General features: G+C 40.3%; 1 protein-coding gene across 7 annotated transcripts in view; it reads right to left on the bottom strand.

The window, feature by feature from the left end:
• Window positions 1-13,304, bottom strand: part of rerea (arginine-glutamic acid dipeptide (RE) repeats a) — a 529,737-nt gene that overhangs the window by 227,793 nt on the left and 288,640 nt on the right. The window contains exon 1 of one of the 7 annotated variants that reach the window (XM_080215247.1): window positions 2,299-2,440. The exons of the other annotated variants lie outside the window; for them this stretch is intronic. Coding sequence (XP_080071373.1) covers window positions 2,299-2,324 — 26 coding nt within the window. The 5' untranslated portion in view covers window positions 2,325-2,440. Of the gene's footprint in view, window positions 1-2,298; window positions 2,441-13,304 lie in introns of those variants that run through there. 7 annotated transcript variants of the gene reach the window in all.

The raw sequence follows: 13,304 nt of genomic DNA, 5'->3' as shown, positions 1-13,304 counted from the left end.
ATTCTGGGAATCAGTCTGGTGAACCTTCGCTGGACTCCTTCAATAGCACGAACGTCTTTCTTCAGGCTAGGAGACCAAAACTGCACACAATACTCAAGGTGTGGCCTCACCAAGGCAATCCTACTTTATATCTACCATTATTAATCCCCTACCACAGTATAATTTTATTTTGCTCACCTTTGCACATTCAAAATCAAAGTCAAATAATCAAACAATACAAATTTTGTTTTAGATTTGTGACAACTATTTTCTCTGAATACATTGATTTCTCTGTTAGTGGTAGCTATCCGGTATACAGTTTGATGGTACAATGGACTAATGTGTCAACACAGTATTCTTACAGAGCAAAAGTGTCCTCATAGCATCCGTGCCAGTAGTGAGTTTCCAATCTCAACTGAATTGTCAAGGTGCAGTGAGGGAAAGGGCTGAGTAAATCCTGGCCATTTCTACAGAGGTTTTAATAACTAACTCAATTAAAAATGCCATAGGAAGAAAAAGCTATTCTGATATTGACCAAAAATTGACAATCTTTTAGTAAGAGAAAAACTGCTTTCTAGAAAAACAAGAAGGGCACCAACTCTTGACTATTTAATAAAAAACACCTTTTGGTGACATTTATACAAGATTAAAAGCTTTGCTAATGTCAGCCATGTCACAGCTACTTAAATTATTTACCAGAAGATAACTTCAAATATATCAATTTACAAAATGCTTTGTGAGCATCACATTAAGGTATTTTATCATCTCATCTTATAAATTTTAAATTAACAAGTGCCACTGGTCTTTTCAGAAAAGTGCATATCATTTCAACTGAAAGCTAATCTGATTTTATTTTTTCTAACGTCTATTCAGGCAGCATAGTGACAATGGTTAGCACTGTTGCCTCACAGCTCCCAGGAACCTGGGTTCGATTCCTGGCTAGGGTCACTGTCCGTATGGAGTTTGCATGTTCTCCCTCTGTCTGCGTGGGTTTCTTCCGGGCACTCCAGTTTCCTCCCACAGTCCAAAGAGATATGCGAGTTAAGTTGACTGGCCATGCTAAATTGTCGCTTAATATCAGGGGATATGTAGGTTAGAGCGATTAGTGGGGTAAATGTGTGGAATTGTTGTCTTTGCAGACTCAATGGGCCGAATGGCCTCCTTCTGCACTGTAGGAATTCTACTCCATGAACACTACAACTTCCAGGGCTTCAGAGTTGACAGACATTATTTATAAAACCTTCTGCATTGCAATGACATTTAAATACATGAAGTTTCAAGCATTCTTGAAGCATCTTTTGCTCTCAAATGTCTGGATTCCTTTGATATTCTGGCTGCCAAAGATGTTGATCAGAGTTTTATTACTGCATCAACAGAGCTGAATGAGGATGGGAAGTGACTCCATGATATCCAAAAACAAATGGCCACTATGTTTAGAGAATATTCACAATACCTTTACAGATTTGCTTCAAAGAACACCACTTCTCATCAATGAGCTTGCTTTCAGTGTATCTTCCATGAACTTTGTTAACAATGTGCTGATTAGAATTGGATGTAAGGTGGATTCAAGTAGCTAGCACTGGAGATTGCACTAAGCAACAATATGCAAATAGTGAATACAAGTTTCAAATTAAAAGGGCAGGTTAACTATCAGCTTTGTCATTATATTGCTTTACTTTTATTTTTTCTTAAAAATTTACATTTCAATTGTTCCTCATATCAAGTTTTTTTTTAATCTTCTTTTTGCAAATCAAGTTTGGAGTCAAAAAGACTGAAGTTCAAGTATCCAGAAAAACTATCATCTGAGGTCCCACCCATCACTGAAAACCACCAATAGCTGTCCACACCAAATCCTTCCTACTACCATTTTCCTAGCCAAACAACTGACAGGCCCAAATAGTTCTCACACCCACATACATCCTAAAAAAAAAGGTGCATTTTCTGTGCTTAAAGGATATCAATCAGATGTAAATTACACAAACATCGCTATAAACTCTGCTTTAAATAGATCTGAAAGAGAAAATTCACAAATTGCCAGCAAAATAATTATATAATTTTTCTGGAGATTTGATTTCTCTTCTTAGTCTCCAAACCAAAAGAAATTGTGACAATCCTTTACTTTACAAAATGAAAGAGAGAGAAAGACAGTAAGCTGTTCAGGAAGAGTCACCATTTTCTGTTTAATGCTGATCAAACGTTGAAAAACAGCAGCAAAAAGCCTTGCAGCATTAATAATGAAGATTTCATAATAAATATTTGACAAGGCAAGGAATCTACAAACCACAGCCTTTTAGGATAGGCCAGAATAAATAAGCCTACCTCCGAGGGCTGAAGAGATCATCCATGGTCAAAACAAGTCCTTTAGGTTTAATTATATCCCCAAGTCTGGCTATAGTCTGCACTGAAAGCAAAACTCTCCCTTTTTCCTACTCTCAGTACTCAAAATGGTGGCACACGCAGTCTCTGAGAGACCTCAGAAAGCTTTCACTGAGCTTGTGCTATGACCTCAGCCACCACGCAGAGCGTAAAAACTTCCCTTCCAAATGTCAGCACTGAGCATGTGCCATGACCCTGCCTCCCTCACATACAGAGCAATCAATCTCTCCCTTTATGTTCTCTAAATAAGCATGCTGAACCAGCTCCCAGCTCCAGGGAGCTTCAGCGAGCACGCTGAAAGAAAAGGGCCCCATCAAGGGGGGTACTGTGACAAGCATCAAACCAAGATCACTTCAGATTCAAGTTGGCTTATTGAAGATACGTCAAAATCGCTGTCACAACACCCGATTAAAAACGAAAACAAATTTGAGGCCGTTATAATCCCGAATAAAATTATCATAGTCAGTTGTGAGCGTATTTTAAAATATGCAAAATACACTGATACTCAATTTCTTAATGAAAAAGCAGTGATTCAATAGCATTTCTTTCCTTTAAAGAAATTACATCAAAACAAAGATATTTCAAGTCAATTTTATTCAATTTTCAATTGTTCATTTGTTCATAATTATTTGTAATCAAACAAAATGATCAAAGTACAAGTACTGTCGGATATTAGATTTAAATGGATAGAATTAATTGTCCCACAGCACAGAAAGAGGTTAGTGAGCCCACAGTACCTCTGTCAATTATCTGCAATCCATTTTATCCCCTTCTTCCAGGTCATCCCACATAACCATTTAATTTTTTTCCAATTCAAGTAAATATCCTATTCCCATTTGAATGCTGCTATTGAAACGGCTTCCACTGCCTGTTGCATATTGTTCTGATTTTGGCACATATCATTTAAGATAGCGTCATTTCAAACATCAGTATTTTACAGTAGTTCTTGCTATTACTGCGCTTTTGATTATTTGCCTTTCTCCTTTTTTCCCCAACATGTTTGAATACACCTTCACCTTATTCCAAGATTTCTGTTCTCAAAACGTTTTTGGAAAAAAGTCATTGCAATGTGAAATTATTTTAACTTCATAGGTTTCCATCCACTCATTTCTTCAAAACATAACAGCAAATAAAAGATACACTTATAAGATGTCACAGCACACCTTATCAGAGCAGTGCATGCTGTATCATAGACCCTGCCTGTACAGGTTCAACCCAACAATCCACTGTGTTTCTTATTTCAGGTTGTGTTCCCGGGAGGTACTTAGCAGGAACCAGGTGTGTGCAGCAGCCACAAGAATATCAGACCAAGCTACAATTAAAGGTAGCGTGTGGAGAACATGCCCCTGTCGACATCAATGGTGATGACGTGGAAATGGTCGACAGTTTCAAGCTCCTATGTGTCCAGATCACCAACGCCCTGTCCTGGTCCCTTCACACTAATACTATAGTTAAGAAAGCCCACCAATGCTTCTACTTTCTCAGGAGCTAAGGGAAATTCGGCTACAACTCTCAGATTTTTACAGATGCACCTTAGAAACCATTCTTTCCAGTTGTATCATGGCTTGGTATGGCTCCTACTCTGGCCAAAGCCGCAAGAAACCAGAAAGGATTGTGAATGTAGCCCAGTCCATCACGCAAACCAGTCTCCCACCCATTAACTGTTTACCCTTCCTGCTGCCTCGGAAAAGCTGCCAGCATAATCAAGGACCCCACACATCCTGGGCACACTCTCTTATCTTCTGTCGGGAAAAAGATACAAAAGTCTGAGGTCACGTACCAACCAAATCAAGAATAGTTTCTTCCCTACTTCCATCAGACTTTTAAATGGACCTACCATATATTAAGCTGATGTTTCTCCATACCCAGCTGTGATTGTAATACTACATTTTGCACACTCTCCTTTCCTTCTCCCCTATGTACTCTATGAATGGCATGCTTTGTCTGTATAGCGTGCAAGAAACAAAACTTTTCATTGTATCCCAACACGTGACAATAATAAATCAACTCAAATGCCACATCATTTTGTAGATTTGATTCGTTTATCCTCTGGAAAATACAGAACCATTTCAATCTTAAAGGCAAGAGTTAAAAAGCAACAACTCAATATCTAAAAAGTTCTAAGAATACGAATTAAAGGAAAAAGATTTATAGATTGTAGATTCCTCAAAATTGTCGTTTACAAGAATGTTTACAAAGAGCTTCCACTTCAAATGTAGTAAAGCTCTTCAATGACAAACCAAATACAATATCAATGCTTCCAGGGAAACAAAAACATTTAAAATAGATTATATTTTTTAACACTTCAATTATTTTAGTTCTCAACATTTGTCAGGGGAACTGTGGATTTTTCTCCAAAAATTGCCCCAAAACAAAAAGGAAATATAGTAACACGAGGAAGATCTTGCGATTGTGCTGTCAAATGTTACGAGAACTCCCTCTAAACTAAACAAAACAAATTTTTGAGTGCAATGGTCTAAACTGCAAACTTCTGCATAGCCATAACCAAAAGAGCAGTTAGGATCAAATTTGGTGGAATATAATCTACTTTCTTCCTCTCCATCCCTCCCCCACACATGCCACGCCACCATCCCATCCAACTCCTCCTTCCCCTCCCCCTTCTGTGTCTAGAAAATGTCAAAGGTCACCCACTAAAGATAGCACTTGAATGTAAAACTGTGATAAAAAATTTACCCAAGTTTTCTTAGTAGAGCTAATGACTGATTACTGCATCTTAAGCAAATGTCGTCCAAATTAATGTGAACCTATTTATAGCAGAACACTAACCCACAGCTGCTTTGCTCTATTTATATTACAACTTTAAAACTAAAATAATCATCTTCCTGTAAAAATGCACGTTTATAACTTTACATATATTGCTTTTGCATAGGCTCTTTTTGTCAGATGCGTCACACTTGGATGAATTACTTCATATTTATTAAGGCATTGTTGCAGTATATCCATCCCCAAAATAAGTGTTGCTCAAGACCCTGACCCAGATCTTCCTTTCCTTCTTCACTTCATACATTTTAGTTAATAAAACAGATGAAGTGTTTCCGAAAGGTGAAATACCAGTAATAAAAACTAAGTAATAGTTTTTGAAATGCACTTAATGAACTTATTTTAGAGGAACAGAACAAATACTCAATTATTGTCTTTCAGAAGTGCACTTTTTTTTATAAAAAATGCACAGGCACTTAACAAGGGTACATAACAAGTGATCAGCACGGACTTGGAGGGCCAGTGCTGTACTTTTCTTTGTTCTCGTTCTTTGTACAATTATAAATTTTATTTTTCTCCCAGCAATATTGGACCTGCTCACAGAAATAAACAAAGGGCAAGCTTATGTTTTATATAATGTCTTCCAGACCCTTGCACACTTGAGACATACTACAACATTCCCCACACAAAAAAGCCTGAAAACAAGAAATGAGATAAATAGCCAGTTCATTTATTCTGTTTGTGTTGGCTGACACGTTTCGCAGGGCACTGTAAGAATTCTGTGGGACCTTCCAGAACTATCTGCTTTGGGAAACAGGACCTCAATTCGATGACTACCCAGGAGACAGAAATCTCAGATAATACAGCAATTCCATGGCCCTACAATATATGTCATCACACATTACGCCCACAACCTCTGCAGTTGGACTTGACGCCACCATTTTCTGGTTTACTGTTAGGCCAAGTAGACATTATGACACCCACAAGAAAAATTTCACAATCATTTACAAGATTCAATTACTTGGACTTTACAAATTTTGAAAGTCAAATTAGACTTCAAGAATTATGTTTTTGAGAAGTTTTCAGTAGCTAAGTTTTATGCTGTACAGTTATTATTTTACATTAATGGTTGCATTCTCTCTGATGGCCTTCTAATGCATGAGACTATTTTTTCCAACCTCATTTATCAGCAATGTTTGTCACATGTAACTTTTTTGTCTTCATAGCATCTCTACATGCAGAAGGAGGCCATTCGGCCCATCAAGTATATGCCAACCACAATCCCACCCAGGCCCTAACCCCACACATTCACCCTGGCTAGTTCCCCTAACACGAAAGGGCAATTTCGCATGACAAATCACCAACTCGCATATCTTTGCACTTCTGTTCTGACTGTTCTCACAGATCCCAAATTATTTTCCAGTCCTCCAACTCCTCACCTTCTACCAAGGCTTCCATTGCCACCTTGCCAAGTAGTGCCCATGTTTGGCAAGCTGCTGAATGTGGATGGGTTGACTGAACATTACTGATGATTGCTTGCTGGTTGTGTTAGTAGCCTCTAGCAGTTGGTTACTGGTGCTGGATGGTTGGCTGCAGCTATGGATGCATAGCTTCATGTGACTGGGAGGTTGACTGCTCTTTCTGGTTAACATAGCTCAGTGATTCAAATAAAATATAAATACATGTTTTATTTGCATCAATAATATAGTCTGTCTTTAAAGTGCGTGAAGCAGCAAACTTGTCAGAAAGCACATATATCCAAAAAGATTTGCACCAAATGTTCGAAATTAATAATGTGAAGATCTAAACGCTCTTGAGCAGAGGGAATCAGATGTTTCTGGAACAAAATACTGCACACCTGTTTGTAAACTGTCATTATACATGCTGTGTGAAGCATATATTCCAAAACTAAGTAATGGAGAGTGATGTGCTGCATCATTATGAACAAGCGTAGATCTGGAAATACACAGGGAGTAAACAAATGCAAAGTCGTAGCAAAGAAAATGGAGGAATAATTATACAAGTTTTGAAAAAATTGCCTGATATTTTCTAATCAAAAGCGCAGTACTTGAGTTGCAGAAGTTACTTTGGCATCTTGAGTAAATTTCAACATTTTCCAAACAACAAGAAGGAAATTATCCAAAGCAATTCGAATGAGCTGCGCCACTCATTCTAAAATACCCGACTTCACTAAAGGTAGAAAATGCCCAGCAAATTGAATCAAATTGTTGAAAGGGGTAACAAAATAGATGGGTATAGAGTGTCTGCATCTTGACTTTTTTTCTATTAATTCAAGGGACGTGGGTGGGCTTCGCTGACTCGGACGGCATTTATTACCCATCCCTAACTGCCCCCAGGAAGGTGCTGATGAGCTGCCTTCTTGAACTGCTGAAGTCCCTGCGATGTAGGTACACCCACAATGCTGCTAAGGAGAGTGTTCCAGGATTTGGACCCAGCAACAGTGATGTATTTCCAAGTCAAGATGGTAAGTGGCTTGGAGGAAAACTTCCAGGTGGTGGTGGTCCCATGCTCTTGTCCCTCTAGATGATAGTGGTCATGAGTTTGGAAGGTGCTGTCTGATGTAAGTTCTTGCAGTGCATTTTGCTGCTGCTGCTATGCTTCAGTGACAGAAGGAGTGAATGCTTGTAGATGTGGTGCCAATCAAGTGGACTGCTTTGTCCCGGATGGTGTCAAGCACCTTTAGTGTTCTAGGAGTTGCACTCATCCAGTATTCCATCACATTCCTGATTTGTGCCTTGCAGATGGTGGGTGGGCTTTAGGGAATCAGAAGGTGAGTTACTCACCACAAGATTCCTAGCCTCTGACCCATTCTTGCAGCCACAATATTTATATGATGAGTCCAGTTCAATTTCTAGTCAATGGTAAACCCCAAAATGTTGATGATGAGGGTTTCAGCAATGGTAATACTACGAAATGTCAAGGATGGGGGGGAAGCAGGCGAAGGGGGCGATGGTTAGATGCTCCCTTATTGGAGATGTCATTGCCTGGCAAATATTACTTGTTGCTACTTGTCAGTCAAAACTAGATATTGTCTAGATCTTGCTGCATTTGTACATTAACTGCTTCAATATCTGAGGAATCATGAATGGTGTTGAACATTGTGCAATTGTCAGCACACATCCGCACTTCTGACCATATGATAGAAGGAAGGTCATTGATGAAGTAGCTTAAAATGCTTAGGCCTAGGACACTACCCTGTGGAACTCCTACAGTGATGCGCTGAAGCTGAGATGATTGACCTTCAACAACCACACCATCTTCTTTTCTGCTAAGTACAAAACAAGTGGAGAATTTTCCCCAAGTTCCAGTGACTCCAGTTTTGCTAGGGTTCCCTGATGCTACAGTCGGTCAAGTGCTGCCTTGATGTCAAGGGCAGTCATTTTCACCTCTGCCAAGTTCAGTTTTTTTGCCCATGTTTGAACCAAGGCGGTAATGAGGTCAGGAGCTGAGTGGCCCTGGCGGAACCCAAACTGAGCATCAGTGTGCAGGTTATTGCTAAGCAAGTGCCACTTGATAAAACTGTTGATGACTCCTTCCATCACTTCACTGATGATCGAGAGTAGACTGATGGGGCAGTAATTGGCTGGGTTGGATTTGTCCTGCTTTTGGTGGACAGGATATACCTGGGCAATTTCCTACATTGCTGAGTAGTTGGCAGTGTTGTAGCTGTACTGGAAAGCTTGGCTTGGAATGCAGCAAGTTTGGACACAAGTTAGTTCTATTGGCAGAATATTTTCAGGGTCCAGCCTTTGCAGTATCTAGTGCCTTCAGCCATTTCTTGATATCATGTGGAGTGAATTGAATTGGCTGGAGACTGACATCTGCATTGCGATGGACCTCTGCAGGAGGCCAACATGGATTATCCACGTGGCACTTCTGGCTGAAAATTGCAGCGAGTGCCTTATCTTTTGCACTGATGTGTTGGGCTCCCCCCTCATTGAGGATGAGGATATTTGTGGAGCCTCCTCCTCCAGCGAGTTGTTTAACTATCCATCCCCATTCACTGTTGGATGCGGCAGGACTGGAGATTAGATCTGCTCTGTTGCTTGTGGAATTGATTAGCTCTATTTGTCACCTGTTGCTTTGTTATTTGGTTTACTAGTCTTTTGTTACAGCTTCACTAATTTGACACATTTTTGGTGTGCCCAGTGCTATTCCAGCTCTGTCCCCTTGCACTCTTCATTGATGTAGGATTGATCCCCTGGTGGTAAGGTGGACTGGGAAAATATGTTGGGCCATGAGGTTACTGACTGCTTGACTACAATTCAGCTGCTACTGATGGCCCACAGTGTTTCATTGTTGCCAGTCTTGAGTTGTTAGATCTGATTGAAATCTATTTCATTTAGCATAGTAGTAGTGCCACACAACACAATGGAGGATATGCTCAATTACTCTGGTCTCCAGAAGGACTATGCTGTGGTCACTCCTCCCAATACCGTCATGGAGAGATGCAGCATGCAGATTGGTGAGGATGGGGGTCAAGTATGTTTTCCCCTCTTTTTGGGTCCCCCACCAGCTGCCACAGAAACAGTCCTTTGCAGCTAAGAAGCCAATGCATAAGGCACCTTACTTGAGATAACAGTCATTGAAGTAAAGTCTCTAGAATGTTGAAAATTAGTTAATAGCTGCCTAACTGTAAGAATCAAATCACAGGCTGTCGCTCTAACATGACTTCCGTGACCAGAATACACCAATGTTCAATGTCAGTGCCTCCCTCTTCACAATATTTATGAAGAAACTTGAAGGTGTGATTGGAAATGGAATTTCTATGTTTGCAAATAATACAAAAGATGGATGAGTGAACAGAATTTTATGTGGAAAAAATAAAATGCAAAGGGGGTTTTAATTGAGGTGATTTGCAAATGAAACATAAGATGAAATGTAAGATTAACTTATTTGTGCCAAAATTAATAAATATGACTGCAAAATGCAGACTATTAAGTAGGGTCAAAAATATCTGTAAATAAGCTCAGATAAACGTCATTAACATATAACTCTAGAACTTGGATTCAATTCCCAGCTTAGGTCACTGGTGTGGAGTCCGCATGTTCTCCCCATGCCTGCATGGGTTTCCTCCGGGTGCTCCAGTTTCCTCCCACAGTCTGAAAGACATGCTGGTTAGGTGCACTGGCCGTGCTAAATTCTCCCACAGTGTACCTGAACAGGTACTGGAGTGTGGCGACTAGGGGATCTTCACAGTAACTTCATTGCCGTGTTAACATGGGCCTGACACTAATAAATAACCTTAAACAAAGCTCACACAAAACAATATTTTCAACTAAAACTTTTAAATCTGCGAAAGGATGTTGAAAGTTCCTTGAGATATTAAGATAGGCTGAAAAGTAAAACCTCCTCCCATCAAAAATTTCAAAACGACTAAGCAATATGGATAAAGTCAATTACATGATTCCCTGCATAAAGAGAATTAAAGGCACAAGCTTAACTTAAAAGGAAAAGACAGGTTAGCTGGAGTACATCTCAATCAAAGGCCCATCACATACCCACTAGGTGGGGAATTTTCTCCAAGGACTGGCAACTCCAAACCAACTGCAAGCCTGTCCCAAAGTCACAGACTCCTTTGTCACCAATGGGGTTGTAACATGGGGATTGGGGAGGGGGCTGTGTGAACAGAACCACTAGGAGCCTGACATGAGCTGCTGACATTTATAGAATGGCTCCATTATTTCCATTCCTAGCTTCGTTCATCAATTCTGGTATTGCTTTATCTAATCACCAAGATTTGCTTCATGTGGTAACTTCTGAGACTGGCTATTCCATCAATGAACCTTCACTGACATCAGCAAGATTTGAAAAATTAGTTCCTTTGGTTTTCCAGTATTTTGATTTTTTTTATAGAAGTCTAAATACTTATTGTTGGGATCCCTCACTGTTCAGTGAACTTGCTGTTCTGTGCTGCCTTGTACCAGTTATTCAATATTCCAGTCACGGCACTACCCACTGGTGCAATACCTGCAAGCCCACTCACTCTTTAATACGCAATAGAATTATGACTCGGACACAAATATTCTAATTCTTCAAACAATACAAAAGATGGATGAGTAAACAGGACTTTAAGTGGAAAAAATAAAATTCAAAGGGGGGTTTAATTAAAATGATTTGCAAATGGAATATAAGATGAAATGTCAGGTTAACTTATTTGTGCCAAAATTAGTAAATATGATTGCAAAATGCAGACTATTCTATTAAATAAGGTCAAAAATATCTGTCTGCAAGTTCAGGCAAGCAACATCGTTATATAATTCCAGAACAAAGAACAATACAGCACAGAAACAAGCCCTTTGGCCCTCCAGGCCTGTGCCGCTCATGAGCTCAATTTGACCATTCGTTTGTATCCCTCTATTCCCAGTCTGTTCATGTGGCTATCTACATAAGTCTTAAATGATCCCAGCGTGTCTGCCTCAACCACCTTGCTTGGCAGTGCATTCCAGGCCCCCACCACCCTCTTGTAAAATACATTCCCCTGACATCTGTGTTGAACCTTGCCCCCTTCACCCTGAACTTGTGACCCCTTGTGCTCGTCATCTCCGACCTGGGAAAAAGCTTCCCACTGTTCACCCTATCATAATTTTATACACCTCTATTAGGTTGCCCCTCATCCTCCTTTCCAGGGAGAACAACCCCAGTTTACCCAATCTCTTCTCATAGCTAAGGCCCTCCATACCAGGCAACATCCTGGTAAACCTTTTCTGTACTCTTTCCAAAGCCTCCTCCGCATCCTTCTGGTAGTGTGGCGACCAGAACTGGATGCAGTATTCCAAATGTGGCCTATTCAACGTTCTACATAGCTGCAATATCATATGCCAACTTTTATACTCTATGTCCCGTCCAATAAAGGCAAGCATGCCATATGCCTTCATCACCACTCTCTCCACCTGTGCTGCCACCTTTAAGGATCCGTGGGCTTGCGCATCCTGGTCCCTCTGTATGTCTATAGTCCTGATGGTTCTGTCATTTATTGTAAAGCTCCCTCCTACAGCAGATCTACCAAAATGCATCACTTCGCATTTATCTGGATTAAATTCCATCTGCCATTTCTGTGCCCAATTTTCCAGCCTATGTTCTGACAATGTTCATCACTATCTGCAACTCCAGCAATTTTTGTGTCATCCGCAAACTTACCGATCACACCAGCTGCATCTTCTTCCAAATCATTTATATATATCACAAATAGCAGAGGTCCCAGTACAGAGCCTGCGGAACACCATTAGTCACAGACCTCCAAGCGGAAAAAGACCCCTCCACTGCTACCCTCTGTCTTCTATGGCCAAGCCAGTTCTCCACCCATCTAGCTAGCTCACCTTTTATCCCACGAGATTTAACCTTTTAACCAGCCTGCCATGAGGGACCTTGTCAAACACTTTACTAAAATCCATATAGACGACATCCATGGCCCTTCCCTCGTGAATCGTTTTTGTTACTCCTCAAAAAACTCAACCAAATTTGTGAGGCATGACCTCTCTCGTACAAAACCATGCTGTCTATCACTAATGAAATTATTCAGTTCTAAGTGTGCATATATCCTATCTCTAATAATCTTCTCCAACAATTTCCCTACCACGGGCATCAAGCTCACCGGCCTATAATTACCTGGGTTATCCTTGCTACCCTTCTTAAATAACGGGGCCAAATTTGCTATCCTCCAGTCCTCTGGAACCTCACCTGTGTCCAGTGAAGGGACAAAGATTTCTGTTAGAGGCCCAGCAATTTCATCTCGTCTCTCTGAGCAGTCTAGGATAGATGCCATCAGGCCCTGGGGATTTGTCTGTCTTAATGTTTCCTAAAAAACCCAACACTTCCTCCCTTGTAATTGAGATTTTTTCTAAAGAGTCAACACATCCCTCTGACACACTACCAGTCAACATGTCCCTCTCCTTTGTGAATACCAATGTGAAGTATTCATTTAGGATCTCACCTACTTCCTTGGGTTCTAAGCATAATTCCTCTCCTTTGTCCCTGAGAGGTCCGATTCTTTCCCTGACAACCCTCTTGTTCCTAACGTATGTATAAAATGCCTTAGGATTCTCCTTAATCCTGTCTGCCAAGGACATTCTGTGTTCCCTTTTTGCCCTTCTAACTCCCTGTTTGAGTTCTTTTCTTCTTTCTCTGTATTCTTCCAGTGCTCCATCTGTTTTTAGCTGCCTAGACCTTACGTATGACTCTTTTTTCTTTTTCATTAGACCCATAAT

The sequence above is a fragment of the Carcharhinus amblyrhynchos genome, chromosome 30, assembly GCF_965287045.1.
Source record: "Carcharhinus amblyrhynchos chromosome 30, sCarAmb.v2.hapA, whole genome shotgun sequence".
NCBI lineage: Eukaryota > Metazoa > Chordata > Chondrichthyes > Carcharhiniformes > Carcharhinidae > Carcharhinus > Carcharhinus amblyrhynchos.
This window is presented reverse-complemented; position numbering and strand designations above follow the sequence as displayed.